At 44.0% G+C, this 13,663-nt stretch overlaps 1 protein-coding gene across 2 annotated transcripts in view; it reads left to right on the forward strand.

Moving 5' to 3' along the window:
- Positions 1–453: 453 nt before the first annotated feature.
- ufd1l (ubiquitin recognition factor in ER associated degradation 1) overlaps positions 454–13,663 on the forward strand; it is a 45,585-nt gene continuing 32,375 nt past the window's right edge. The window contains exons 1-6 of one of the 2 annotated variants that reach the window (XM_085961957.1): positions 454–634; positions 5,778–5,907; positions 8,364–8,396; positions 9,097–9,218; positions 10,665–10,795; positions 13,024–13,096. In XM_085961957.1, the coding sequence (XP_085818083.1) occupies positions 632–634; positions 5,778–5,907; positions 8,364–8,396; positions 9,097–9,218; positions 10,665–10,795; positions 13,024–13,096 (492 nt within the window). In that variant the 5' untranslated portion in view covers positions 454–631. The remainder of the gene's footprint in view (positions 635–5,777; positions 5,908–8,363; positions 8,397–9,096; positions 9,219–10,664; positions 10,796–13,023; positions 13,097–13,663) is intronic. The other variant, XM_085961958.1, reaches the window with a different exon arrangement.

The following is a 13,663-nucleotide window of genomic DNA, read 5'->3' on the forward strand; positions in this document are numbered from 1 at the left end:
ACGTCTGGTGGTCGTGAAAGGTGCTATAGAAATGCAAGTCTTTCTTTCTACTTGTGCATTTTCTCAAAATGAATACATTTCAAACCAAATTAACTTGAAACTTTTATCTTCTCACTTTTAACTGACCGATTGGGAAGTGTACAATTGCAATACCGGTGACGATAGGCTGCTATCCGCTACCATAGATCCTGGTTGCTAAGGGCCCTCCTCTCCTTCACAAAGATGGAGCCATCTCCTTCACTCGTCACAGGCTCCGCTCGCCTGTCAGTAAACGCGGTGAGCGATTGGACAGAGCTGGCCTGAAGCACCCAATGGGAAGGGCACTGAAACATGACTATCCCGCGACTATCAGCATTGATTGGTCAGTAAGTCCTCGGCCAGTCAATGAACATCGAGGAGGCCGATAATTGGTCGCATCGAAACAGCCAATAACTTTCGAGCGGTGCTGGTATTGGCCAATAGAAACCCGTTCCTTGCGTGCCTGGCCGTGGAGGTGGTTCTGGCGGAGAGTGGCGACGCGGCGGTAGTGAGTTCAGAGTGTGAGCTAAACGGCCGAATAACTGGGCAAAGAGGCATCGAGCGAAGCCGATCAGCGACATAGTGTCCCACCACAGCCCCGACAAACTCAAACATGGTAAAGTATCGGGGCCGAGCAGGAGAGGTCCTGTCATTGTGTGGGGGAGGGGAGTGGATGGGATGAGACTGCAGAGTCATTGTATATCCATGGGCATCACACACGGGTATCTTTCTCTGTCCTCAGTCATTCCCTACAGAACCCCTGTCTAGTGTCTGGGATTTGGGAATGTACTGTGGGTGATGCGGAGCTGACAGAGGCTCTGGTAAAGCATCATAAGCAACCTCCAATACTAATGGAGGAAAGGGTTTGCGCTGTCATGCGACCAGAGCAATGCTCAGTTGATTTTTGTGAAGTAACCTGAACCCTGAAAGTTTGTCACCGCCTGTTATGCACTGCTGTGGGTGCTCTTGTGTTGCATACCATTTCTGTTGGTGACCTGCTCTCAAGAATCTGCCAGTGCCAGCTGAAGAAGAGGTGCGTGAGTACAGCCTGGAATGATCTGCCGAGCCTCTCATCACCAACCACCTGCGGGGATGGTCAAGGGTAAGGAGTTGACTTGGGGAAATTGGGTTACAAATGATAAATTCATTGCTCAACAGTGTGTTCGAAGTTGTATTGTAAGATAACGATTGTTGTGATGCTGGACCAGAGTTGTGATAATGCCATCAGGAAGAGTATTTAACTGTAGAATAACACTTCCTTGTTTATAGCAGTCCTGCTTATGTATTAAGTAGCAATAAACACATCAGGAATCTGAGAAAGCATGGTTGCTGCAACTGTAGGACTGCTAAGTCATTAGCTTCTTGTGAGCCTGTCATCAAATTTCTGTGCTTGTCTGTATTTTTTGCCATGCTTGTATATTATTTCTGTTGGTATATACTGATGGCACCTTTTCCATTGGACAGCTAATACCATCTTTTGGAAATTAGGACAGGCAAGTTGTGTGTTTTTTTTTATAGAAATACGTAGAATTTACAACACTGAAACAGGCCATATGAAACATAGAAGATAGGAACAGGAGTAGGCCCTTCGAGCCTGCTCCGCCATCCAACGAGATCATGGCTGATCATCCAAACCCTAGCACCCGGTCCCTACACCGACAGCCATCCCACCCAAGCCCTATCCCCGTAACCCCACGTATTTAATCCCCCCCTAACACTAAGGGCCAATTTTTATCATAGCCAATCAACCTAACCCACACATCTTTGGACTGTGGGAGGAAACCGGAGCACCCAGAGAAAATCCATGCAAACACGGGGAGAATGTGCAAACTCCACACACAGTCACCCGAGGCCGGATTTGAACCCGGGTCCCTGGTGCTGTGAGGCAACAGTGCTAACCACTATGCCACCGTGCCATCTAGATGGCTCAAGCAATCTATGCCAGTGTGAGCAAATAGCTCTAATTACATTTACCCACCCTATTCCCATATATCTTGAACGTTGACAGTGTTTCTGCATCAACACTAACCCTGGAAGTGAATTCCACAGCCTCGTGACCCTGTATAAAGAAGTTTCCCTTGTTTTCTGTTCTAAATCTCTTGCATTTAATCTTGTTTCCATGGCTCCTCATTCTTCACCCCTCATCTACTGGAAACCATCCGCTTCTATCTACTTTCTCCCATCCTTTCATAATTTTAAACTCGATATATATTGGGTTCAGAGACAATGACCATTCTCACAAGGGGACCTTGTGAATCAGAGCGTATCTCTAACCGCCCAATATCTAGGTAAATGTAGTAGGACCCCAGGGTTAACCAAGGAACCCTTACCATTATATTCAACTTACTAGAATACATCATGTGCCAACACGCAACATCCTCGCCTTCAGTAGGTGGATAAATATGCGGACATATCAGAATAAGGGTCAGGCGATAGACCAAGAGATTTTATTTTTTACTTTTAGCGGGCAAATGAAACAGTATATTTACAGAAGTTAGAATATTTACTGATGTCCTCAAATATCAAAACAACAAAGACCCCTCTGCTACATTTCAACATAAAGTTGATCCTTGAAACACTTAATGTGGCTCAGTCTCTGCCGGTTTTAAACTTCTGAGATAAAGTCACCCTCGGAAATATCCTTTTGAAAATATACTGAAACTAAGAGTTTCTCACAATTACAATAGGTTGAATGGCCATTCACAGGTTTTCAATTGTGTCGAATGTTTGTACACACAAATACACCTGCCATTATAGTAAAGTTTGAAGTGGGGAAAGGGTTAAAATGACATTGCTGGCAGTTCACAGAATGGTGTAAGAAAGACAGTTGCTAACATGAAAAGCCACATCCATGAGATGTGGTCAAGATGACTGACCTTTGAAGACTAAAAACAATTCAGTGGAGACAGGATGCTTAGCATTTCAAACTGCTGTTAGAGCTTTGTTATCTGGGATGCATTCCAAGTTATCTTTTAATCAGCGTTCAGTTTGAGTGAATGATTGAGGAGGCAGCTTACACATGTTTACCTTAGGACATGTAAACCCAATCCGTGAAGGTGCATGCGGGCCAAGATCCAATCAGGTTGCAGGAATGAATTGTGCATGAGCATGCCATGTGTATGTTAATGTATAAAAATGTAGTGTTTGATGCAACAATTTGGAGAAGTCTCCTGGCACGCCAGTAGAGATTGTCTCCCCACCGGTGCAATAAAGACAACTTGACTATCGATCTGAAAACCTTGTGTCGAGTGTTGGTTTAAAATACTCCACAACACGTCCAAAAGACATCTCCCTGCCTGCCTGTACTCAAGTAATGTATCAAGCCAACCAAAATGAATAGAATGACACCTGAGCAGAAAAGTGTCAAGACCTGCTTCTAAGGAGTAATGCATCTGAAATTATCCTTTTGCATCCCAGACCGGGATGTTTATTCCTGTATGTATGTCAGATGTGGCTCAATTGGTAGCACCCTTGCCTCTGAGTCAGAAGGTTGTGGGTTCAAGTCCCACTCCAGAGACTTGAGCACAAAAAGCTAGGCTGACACTCCAATGCAGTACTGAGGGAAGTACTGCACTGTCGGAGGTGTCTTCTTTTGGAGGCCCTGTCTGCTCTCTCAGTGCGATGGAATCTTTTACGTCCGCCATTTCGAAGAAGAGCAGGGGTTATCCCCGGTGTCCTAGCCAATATTTATCCCTCAATCAACATCACTAAAACAGATTATCTGCTCATTATCTCATTGCTGTTTATGGGAGCTTGCTGTGTGCAAATTGGCTGCCGCGTTTCCTATATTACAACAGTGACCACACTACAAAAGTATTTCATTGGCTGTAAAGTGCTTTGAGATGTCCGGTGGTCATGAAAGGCGCTATATAAATCCAAGTCTTTCTATGTGTGTGTGGTGGCCAGTAGTGAAGAAACCAAACAAATGATCTAACAGACAAAAATTCATTTTTGTCACAAGGTGGTCCCCAGGAGTATATTAATATTGTCAGGGGGTACCCCATACAGAAAAGTTTGAAAAACCATTGAGCTGAACATGACCTTAGTGGTGTAAGAAATGTGTGATTTAAGAGCACAGTGTGCTGATAACAATGGCTCTGTGCATACTACATCGTAATAGATGTGGTGAATGGTGGCATTGTTCCCAAAACATCTAGTGTTGGTTCATATGCAAATTGTGACGGTAATGGGAATTTATTTAATGTACTTTATGTAATAAGAAGCAAAAGTGTTGGTCTAATCTAGCAGCAATCAGTATTGGCTGTATTTTGGTATTTCTTTTCTGCATATTTTTTCTGTTGCGGTGGTATTACTCCTCTGTCTCTAGTTTTGTGCGTGGTATTGTGCTGTGGACTGAGTGCTTTTTTTCTTCAATGCTGCGGAGCTTAGTTTTAGAATTTTTTTGAAAATCTTTCGATCTCGGTCATGAACATTCCATAGCCCTTTGGGGGAGAGAATTCCACATTTCCACTACCCTTTGTGTGGAAAAAGTGCTTCCTGATTTCACTCCTAAATGGCCGGGCTCTAATTTTAAGATTGTGCCCCCTTGTTCCACATTTCCCCACCAGAAGAAATAGCTCTATTGAATTCTGTTAAATTTTGCTTGATAACGCACCTGTGAAGCGCTTTGTTATGCTTTACTATGTTAAAGGTGCTGTATAAGTTGAAGTTGTGGTTAATTCCAGTGAATTAATTTTATTTCTGGGGGTTGTTCAGCTGCATGTTTAGAATCCCCCCCCCCCCCCCCCCCCCCGGTGACACGGTAAGACCCTGAAAAGAGGGGCCCGGAGTGTTCAAACAAGAAAGGGAGGCAGGAATAGATGCAACTTCCCAGCCTGCAAACATTGTCATACTTGCAGAGTTTGCCCTAGATGCTTTTGCAACATCCAAATAGTACAGTGAGCAATACAGTACTTAATATGGGAATGGAGAAAATAGCCAAAGGTCGTGGCCAAGTTTGTCTTCAAAACCGCACTTCACAAAGTAATTCAGTGTGTTGCACTTCAAGATGTGAAAAGTAATTTATTATAATAATACATGTCCAAGGTGGAGGCGCTACTTCATTTTTGATTTAAGAAATACCTTTGCAGTCCTTACGCTCTAACTCAGTGCTGCTACTACCCACAACTTGGAACATCGTCCTCTGGATCTTCGAATTATTTTTTTTTTAAAGCACATAACTGAACGAACATAATAACAGAGGCCACTGATTCACAATTTCTACTAAAATATGGATATGATCACACAATTTGTGTCTTTTTTATTCGTTCCGGGATGCGGGCGTCACTGGCAAGGCCAGCATTTATTGCTCATCCCTAATTGCCCTTGAGAAGGTGGTGGTGAGCCGCCGCCTTGAACCGTTGCAGTCCTTGTGAAGGTACTCCCACAGTGCTGTTGGGGAGTTCCAGGATTTTGACCCAGCGACGCTGAAGGAACGGCGATATATTTCCAAGTCAGGATGGTGTGTAACTTGGAGGGGAATTTGCAGGTGATGGTGTTCCCCCTTATCCAAAAATACTACTCCAAAAATATTCCTATATTTCTAATAACAAATAGATTTTAAAATTACAGTTGCTGTTCATCACTGGCCCTGACAGTGTACGTTTCAAAGCATAAGACAGTGTATTCTCTGACACCCATTGAGAACCACACAGGAGATTTAGTATATATTTTTTCTGCCTGTTTCCTTGATGTGATGAGTTATTATATTTTTCTTGTGACGATCGTTTCCTGATTCTCCTTTTTCTCTTTTGATGTAGTTTGCCTTCAATATGTTTGACCAGGCAATTCCGCATGCGTTTCGGAATCGCTTCTCAACACAGTACCGATGCTACTCGGTCTCTATGTTTGCAGGCAGCGATCGATCGGATGTAGAGAAAGGCGGGAAAAGTAAGTGGGTGAGGATTGGGATTGTGGGTAGGATTATACCGCGTGTTGGTTAGTGACAGGGCTGGGATGACCTTTGCCACCATTGACGCAGGGTTTTTACATTTGATCGGTATGCTTAGCCTTGTACTGAAGAGCCCTAAAACAAACTGAGGGCAAATGGAATATGTGAACAGAGGCCCAACCAGTCGCCAACCACCACCACCCTCCTCCGCCTGGCTGAACTTGTTCTCACATTGAACAACTTCTCCTTTGACTCCACTCACTTCCTCCAAATTAATGGTGTTGCTATGGGAACCGGCATGGGCCCTAGCTATGCCTGCCTTTTTTATTGGTGCTGTTTCCTGCTCTCACCCTGAACTCAAATTTCATTCACTTTGCTTCCAATTTTCACCCTTCCCTCTCCTTCACATGGTTCATCTCCAAATCTTCCCTTCCCTTCCTCGACTTCTCTGTCTCCATTTCTGGGGATAGGCTGTCGACAAACATCCACTGACTCCCACAGCTACCTGGACTACACTTCCTCCCACCCGCTTCCTGTAAGGACTTTATTCCATTCTCCCAGTTTCCCCGTCTCCGCCACATCTGTTCTGACGATGTCACCTTCCATACTAGTGCTTCTGATATGTCTTGCTTTTTCCTCAACCGAGGATTCCCCTCTACCATGGTTGACATGGCCCTCGCCCGTGTCCGTTTCATTTCCTGCACTTCTGCTCTCGCCCCATCCCCTCCCTCCCAGAATCACGATAGGGTTCCCCTTGTCCTCACCTTTCACCCCACCAGCCTCCACATTCAACGGATTATCCTCCGCCATTTCCGCTACCTCCAGCTTGATCCCACCACCAAACGCCTCTTCCCCCTCACCTCCCCTTTCAGCATTCCGAAAGGATCGCTCCCTCCGCTACACCCTGGTCCACTCCTCAATCACCCCCAACAGCCCCTCCCCTCCTCAAGGTACCTTCCCATGCAAGCGCAGGAGATGCAACACTGGCCCTTTTACCTCCTCCCTTCCCACTGTCCAAGGCCCCAAAAACAACTTCAGGTGAAACAGCGATTTACTTGTACTTCTTGCAATTTAGTATACTGTATTCGCTGCTCATGATGCGGTCTTCTTTACATTGGGGGGACCAAACGCAGATTGGGTGACCGCTTTGCGGAACACCTCCGTTCAGTCCGTAAGGGTGCCCCTGAGCTTCCGGTCGCTTGTCACTTTAACTCTCCGCTCCACTCCCTCTCTGTCCTCGACCTCTTGCTCCAATGAAGCTTGAGGAATAGCACCTCATCTTTTGATTAGGCACTTTACGGCCTTCTGGACTCAACATTGAGTTCAACAATTTCAGACCATAACCTCTGCCTTTATTTTTTCAGGCAGCAGCTGTTGATGATTCCGCCATCCCCATTTACAACATTTAATCATTCCTGCCTTCCCTATCACAGACCGTCCCTTTTGTTCTTTCCTCCCCACCCACTTTCCCTGCCTCTGCACCTGCTTAAAACCTGTTACATCTCTAACTTTTTCCAGTTCTGATGAAGGGCCACAGACCTGAAACGTTAACTCTGTTTCTCTCTCCACGGATGCTGCCTGACCTGCTGAGTGTTTCCAGCATTTTCTGTTATTGCAAATGGAATACTGTTCCACTTCTCGCCCAGTATTGGTATCAGACACTCCCAAGTCGTTTTTAGCAAAGGTTAGATGCAGAGTAAAGTTCCTTCCACACTGACCCTTAACCAGTGGGTCTGCTGCACCAGTATGACATTTGCCATCCAGTTATGCTTGTGGCCTGAGTGATGTTGGCAATTTAGTGCCAAATTGTGGGTTGTTTTATGCTTTGGGTCCGTGCTCACCAAGAACCAAGTCGAGGCTGCCAAATCTCATTTCACTCTGGGTCCTTGCATCCCAGCAGTCTGAGCTGGCCTGGAAGATGTCCCAGAACTAAGAGACCTCTGCTAACCGACTGCACTATCCAGTACACCATTGACGTCTGTGCTGAGGAAAATTAATGTTGAGAGCTATGTGAATGTTCTGAAACCTTAATGCATCAGATTTTATAAAGCTGCCTCCCTGTACTGTGCATTATGCCCTGCATTAAAAGGCCAATAGGTGATTTGCTGCTGTTGTTGGCTGCTTGCAATAATGTCTCTCTTTTTTCCATTTGGAAAATTCCCCTCCCTCCACTTGTGCCTTTGCAGCAGACTGACCAAAAGCAATTAATCATTAATAGGACATGACTCTACATCTTGCCATCCTATTGGTACAGTTAATGACTGAAAGCTTTTCTAACCCATTAGGCTGAATCTTGCTGGGCAGCTTTGATTGTTTTTGGTGCTTTTAGAGGCAACTTAAGAGCTATGGGGAGGGGGAGAGAAAGAGTGACTTACTTTACCTGTTTCTAAAGCAGAAATGAAGCTGTCCCGTTTTTCATTATACTGATCTGGATTGTGCTTGATTTCTTCTGCAGTAATAATGCCACCATCCGCTCTGGATCAACTGAGTAAGTACCTGAATCCCCGAGTGCAGCCTTGTTTGACAGTAAGTTAAGAATACTTCTAAAAATGAAGTTTTGTGTCATACTGATGCATTTATGGAGTGTCCGAGACATTTGGTCAAAGGGATTGGATCCTCTTGCCTGGTTAGTATCTGTATCTATAAGTCTTAGCAGATTTTTTTTTTTTTTTTTTTTTATAAACGGCTCCCTCCCCACCCCACTCTCATTCCTAAAAGAGTAATTAACCCCTAGCAAGGTTTGCTTTTTTGCCTTAAGATATTCACTATGTTCTGATTAAGAGCTCCCCTTTGGAATTGAGGTTTTTAACTTTGTGAAAAGGGATTGACAAAACTGATTTGGGCAAATAGTTCACTATGGTAAAGGGTTCAACGGACACAAGTTAAAATTATGAATCCAGGAGCAAGAAGGGAAGTTGTGCAGACCTTTCTACACCCAAAGGCCAAAAGACGTGCAGAATAAGTTACCATGGAAGGTCATTGCAGCAGACAGTAGAAGTTGGTTTGATAAGCAATTAAGTGGGATTGAGGGATATGGCAAGAAGGCAGGTGGGATTTCATATTCCAAAAGGGGATGGGCCTGTTGGCATTTTCCTATTCCTATTCCTAAAATGTTTTATGTTCTTCTCCTGTTGTGCTACCTTTCATGGCTGGACTGAAACCATTTCTTCTGTTTTATTTTCTGTCAGGTCGTCTGAATATTACATACCCAATGCTGTTTAAACTTACCAACAGAAAAACTGACCGAATGACGCATTGTGGCGTCCTGGAATTTGTGGCGGAGGAAGGGATCTGTTACCTGCCTCACTGGGTGAGTGGGGATTGGTGGGAAATATGACCGCAGGGCCGTGCTCTTGAAAAGACAGCCCTGTGAGTATTTTACTAACCTTGAGCTAACCTCCGGAGGATGTTGTGGGAGCTGAGGCTGAGTTTCATCACCCAGTGCCAGGAATGTTGTGAAAATAGCAGCTGTTATCAGGAGGCCAGCCATCTTGGATACTGTTTTAAAAAAAATTATGTTCACAGGGATGTCTTTGAATACTTCAGAGTAAGCCTTCATCTTATTAATTCCCGATAATGGCAAGCCGTTGTGCGCTTAAAATAATGGAATTATGCAATAATTTGAATTAAGCAACGTACATCACTCAGCATAGTGGGAATTTACTGCTAAAAACATTATTAAATTATATAATTTGAATGAAACAGCTTTTAATTAAGGGCAGTAGACTGTATCAGATTACGGTTGATTTCCTTTGGATTGGAGGTTAAACCCAGTTCCTTTCTGCTGGATGTTAAAGATCCCATGATGCTATTGGGAGGCAAACAGATAAATGTAGTTGAGGTACAGATCAGCCATGATTTAATTAAATGGTGAAACAGGCTCAAGGGGCTGAATAGCCTACTCCTGTTCATATGAAAGAAAGACTTGCATTTGTATAGCGCCTTTCACGACCACCAGACATCTCAAAGTGCTTTACAGCCAATGAAGTAGTTTTGAAGTGTAGTCACTGTTGTAATGTGGGAAACGTGACAGCCAATTTGCGCACAGCAAGCTCCCACAAACAGCAATGTGATAATGACCAGAATTTTTTATTTGTTATGTTGATTGAGGGATAAATATTGGCCAGGACACTGGGAATAACTCCCCTGCTCCTCTTCGAAATAGTACCATGGGTTCTTTTATGTCCACCTGAGAGAGCAGACGGAGCCTCGCTTTAATGTCTCATCCGAAAGACGGCACCTCCGACAGTGCGGCACTCCCTCAGCACTGCACTGGAACGTTAGCCTAGATTTATGTGTTCAAGTCCCTGCAGTGAGACTTGAACCCACAATCTTCTGACTCAGAGGCGAGTGTGCTACCCACTGAGCCACAGCTGACACTTGACCACTAGGACGCATGGACTGAGCTCACTGTACCTCCGAGTCTTTACATTCCTTCTCGCCTCGCCCCCCCACCCCCCAATCCCATCAGTGAGGTGAGCGCCTGCTCTCTGCTTGACGCATCTATGTGGTGGCACAGCTGAGATTAACCGAGCCAACGTGGGGAGTTCACATGCACCAATCTGTGTTTACCAGCGCTGGTGCTCCAAATACTCAGTCTAACTTTGCCAAACTATGGGTGTACTGCGCATGTAAAACGGTTGTGTGATTGTACCCCAGTTCATGCCACACTAAGAATACATTTGCACAATGATTTGCTTTCATTGCTGTCACCCTCTGTGTTATGATTAACCCATATTCCTCTCTTTGTCTCCAGATGATGCAGAACCTTCTGCTGGAGGAAGGGGGCCTGGTCCAGGTAGAGAGCGTGAACCTCATGGTCGCCACTTACTCTAAATTTCAGCCGCAGGCTCCGGACTTCCTGGATATCACCAACCCCAAAGCTGTGTATCCTTCTGTCGCTCCCCAGAGGTGTAACTACCTGAGGCGGGAGGAGTTTGATTATATAAGGGGGGTCGGAGAGCAATTTTCCAGATTTCTTTTTTCCCTAATTGGCTTTGGTTTTTAACTGGATTTTCATCTCTCCCAGGAGATTACATGGCTTCTAGGTGGGTGTGTGTGTATTGTGATGTTCAAGATGTCACAATTATATGGTACAGGCTGGATGGACCAGTAGGTCTTTTCCTGTCTGTTATTTTTTGTATGTTCAAGTTCACCTCATATCTGCACTAATTTGGCTTGCACTTTGAACCTGAGCTCTGTACTGTACATCAATATATTGTAGTTCTGAGTAAGAATTTACTCTTGTCAATATAAGCGGCAGCAAATTATTTTAACATCATGGTAGTGACTGAAGAAGAAACAAAATGGGTGACTGATCTCCAAAACGATTGATCCTGTAAATACTACATTATGGAGCAGCCATAATTGAGCAGTGTTGCCTTTGAGGATGGCAACTGCTCCGATACGAATGAATGTACCGCGCCCTGAGAGGGTCCTGCAGCTAGGATAGTTTCAATTAAGTTGTTTACTTCAAAGCTGCCTTACTCTGTAGGGAGTGCTCACAATTCTTAACACTCATGGGTACAATTCCCCTGTAAGAGTAGTGAGCGCCTGCTGAATATTGAATCTGTCCCCGGGCTATTCCTGTTTAGCTGGGGTCACTATTTGAATTTGCATTGTCAATCCCAATAAATTAAAAAAAATTGAATTGAAGATTTCTAATCAATAATGATTCATTCGCAATGTAAACATTACTCTGTTCAGGTCTTTTTATTACAAAAGCAAAATACTGCGGATGCTGGAAATCTGAAATAAAAACAAAATGCTGGAAATACTCAGCAGGTCAGGCAGCATCTGTGGAGAAAGAAACCAAGTTAATGTTTCAGGTCGATGACCCTTCGTCAGAACTGGCGACGAAGGGTCATCGACCTGAAACGTTGACTCTGTTTCTCTCTCTACAGATGCTGCCTGACCTGCTGAGTATTTCCAGCATTTTCTGTCTCTCTATTGCAGTTTTATTTTCTCCTTTATGTGCATACTCTTTGGTATCGACTTGCTCCCTGGCATCTGTTGGTGCTGTTGTGTTACCACTCAGGAAAACATTGAAGCCTCCAATTGTGACGGATGGTCAAGTGTTTGACACGTGGGGCTGTTCTAGAAATGTGGTAATATGTTCATTTAGTGACCAGCTATAGGTTGTACACAAGAAATACGCATCAAAGCATTTTGTGACTTTTTAAGTCCTTGGGATAGATTTTCCATGTCCTTGCATGCCACAAGTGCACATCAGAAAAATCAGGGGCAACAAGCTCGTGATTTTCCAATATGCGCTTATTGGTGTGCAAGGTACCTCGCCACAAGCAAGGACTCAGAAAATCTATCCTTGTCTGGAGAAGAGTGAATCAATGATTGACCAGTGACTTACATAGAATTACATGCCAGTGTTTATGCTCCACACGAGCGTCCTCCCACTCCATTTACTTCATCTCACCCTATCAACATATCCTTCTCACCACTCTGAGGTAAAGAAGTTTCTCCTGAATTCCTTATTGGATTTATTAGTGACTATCTTCTATATACGGCCCCTAGTTTTGGACTCCCCCACAAGTGGAAACATCTTCTCTACATCTACGCTATCGATCCCCAACTTAACTTGTGTGTGCCATTCTGTAATGTATTAGAAATCTTGGCCCACATTTTGCTGTGGCAGGGCATCAAATGGCATCTGCTGTTATTTAGACTTGGCCTTGCATATGTAGGTTTTAAAATGTTTTGTGTGGCAAGTTGCTGAAAGTGGGAGCTGATAATGACGCAGTGAGGGAAACCAGGCATCTGGGACCTGAGTGAACAGGGCAAGCAACACTATAACTCCTTAACCAATCAGATTGAAGGATTCTGAAATAAACAGGAAGGACTGAGAAGAAAGTGTAAATTAGTGGGTGAATTCAATGTCAAATCCGATACTGAAAGAAATAAAGTGAGGGAAGGAAAGATTGGATTAAAAGACAAATGAAAAGTTTCTTAAAAATTTGACTGGTTGCTTTATTATCCTAGAATCTGCTGAGTACTGTACTTGAGCTCAATGCTGAAAGTGTTCACTGATAATTTTGCTGGGAGTTAATTATCCAGCTGGCTCTTGCATTCTGTACTTTTTCTTAACACTCCCCTCTCAGATTGGAAAATGCCTTGAGGAACTTTGCCTGCTTGACCACTGGTGATGTCATTGCTATCAACTACAACGAGAAGGTGAGTGGTCAGTGCTCTGTGGGGAGGGATTCTTGTAACTCTCACTCTTCCTAATTTATGATAAACTTGCAACTCCGGGCTATAACTATTTCTTGTTCGTGGCCATGTATGTTGCATAGTGGATACTGAGTAAGAAATCAGAGATGATTATAAACTGTGGGTCAAATTCATAACTTGCTTCTGATTTCACACTTCAGAGTTACGGGTAGTCACAAATGGGATTCTAAAAGGAGATTGTCCGCTCTGGCACAGAACAGCATGCACCAAGAGCATATACAGTATTGGGAAACTGCATCAAATTTACCCCTAGAGTGCTTACAGTATCTATGTAACCCTGCCAGTGTAATCCCTCAGTAATTGCTGTACATGTGTAATGCTGTTGGTGTAACTAAGAGTGCTTACAGTATACAGGTAACCTTGCCAGTGTAAACCCACAGTAGTTGAGAACCTGTGCAGCGATGCTGGCTTAAACCCCAGTGTTTATTGTATTCGTAGAACCATGTTTGTGTAACCACTGCAATGCTTGAATGATCATATAATGCTGTTGGGGTAAACTGCACACATATA

The sequence above is a fragment of the Somniosus microcephalus genome, chromosome 19 (assembly GCF_052327205.1).
Source record: "Somniosus microcephalus isolate GS21.2 chromosome 19, FLI_Smic_1.0, whole genome shotgun sequence".
Classification (NCBI taxonomy): Eukaryota; Metazoa; Chordata; class Chondrichthyes; order Squaliformes; family Somniosidae; genus Somniosus; species Somniosus microcephalus.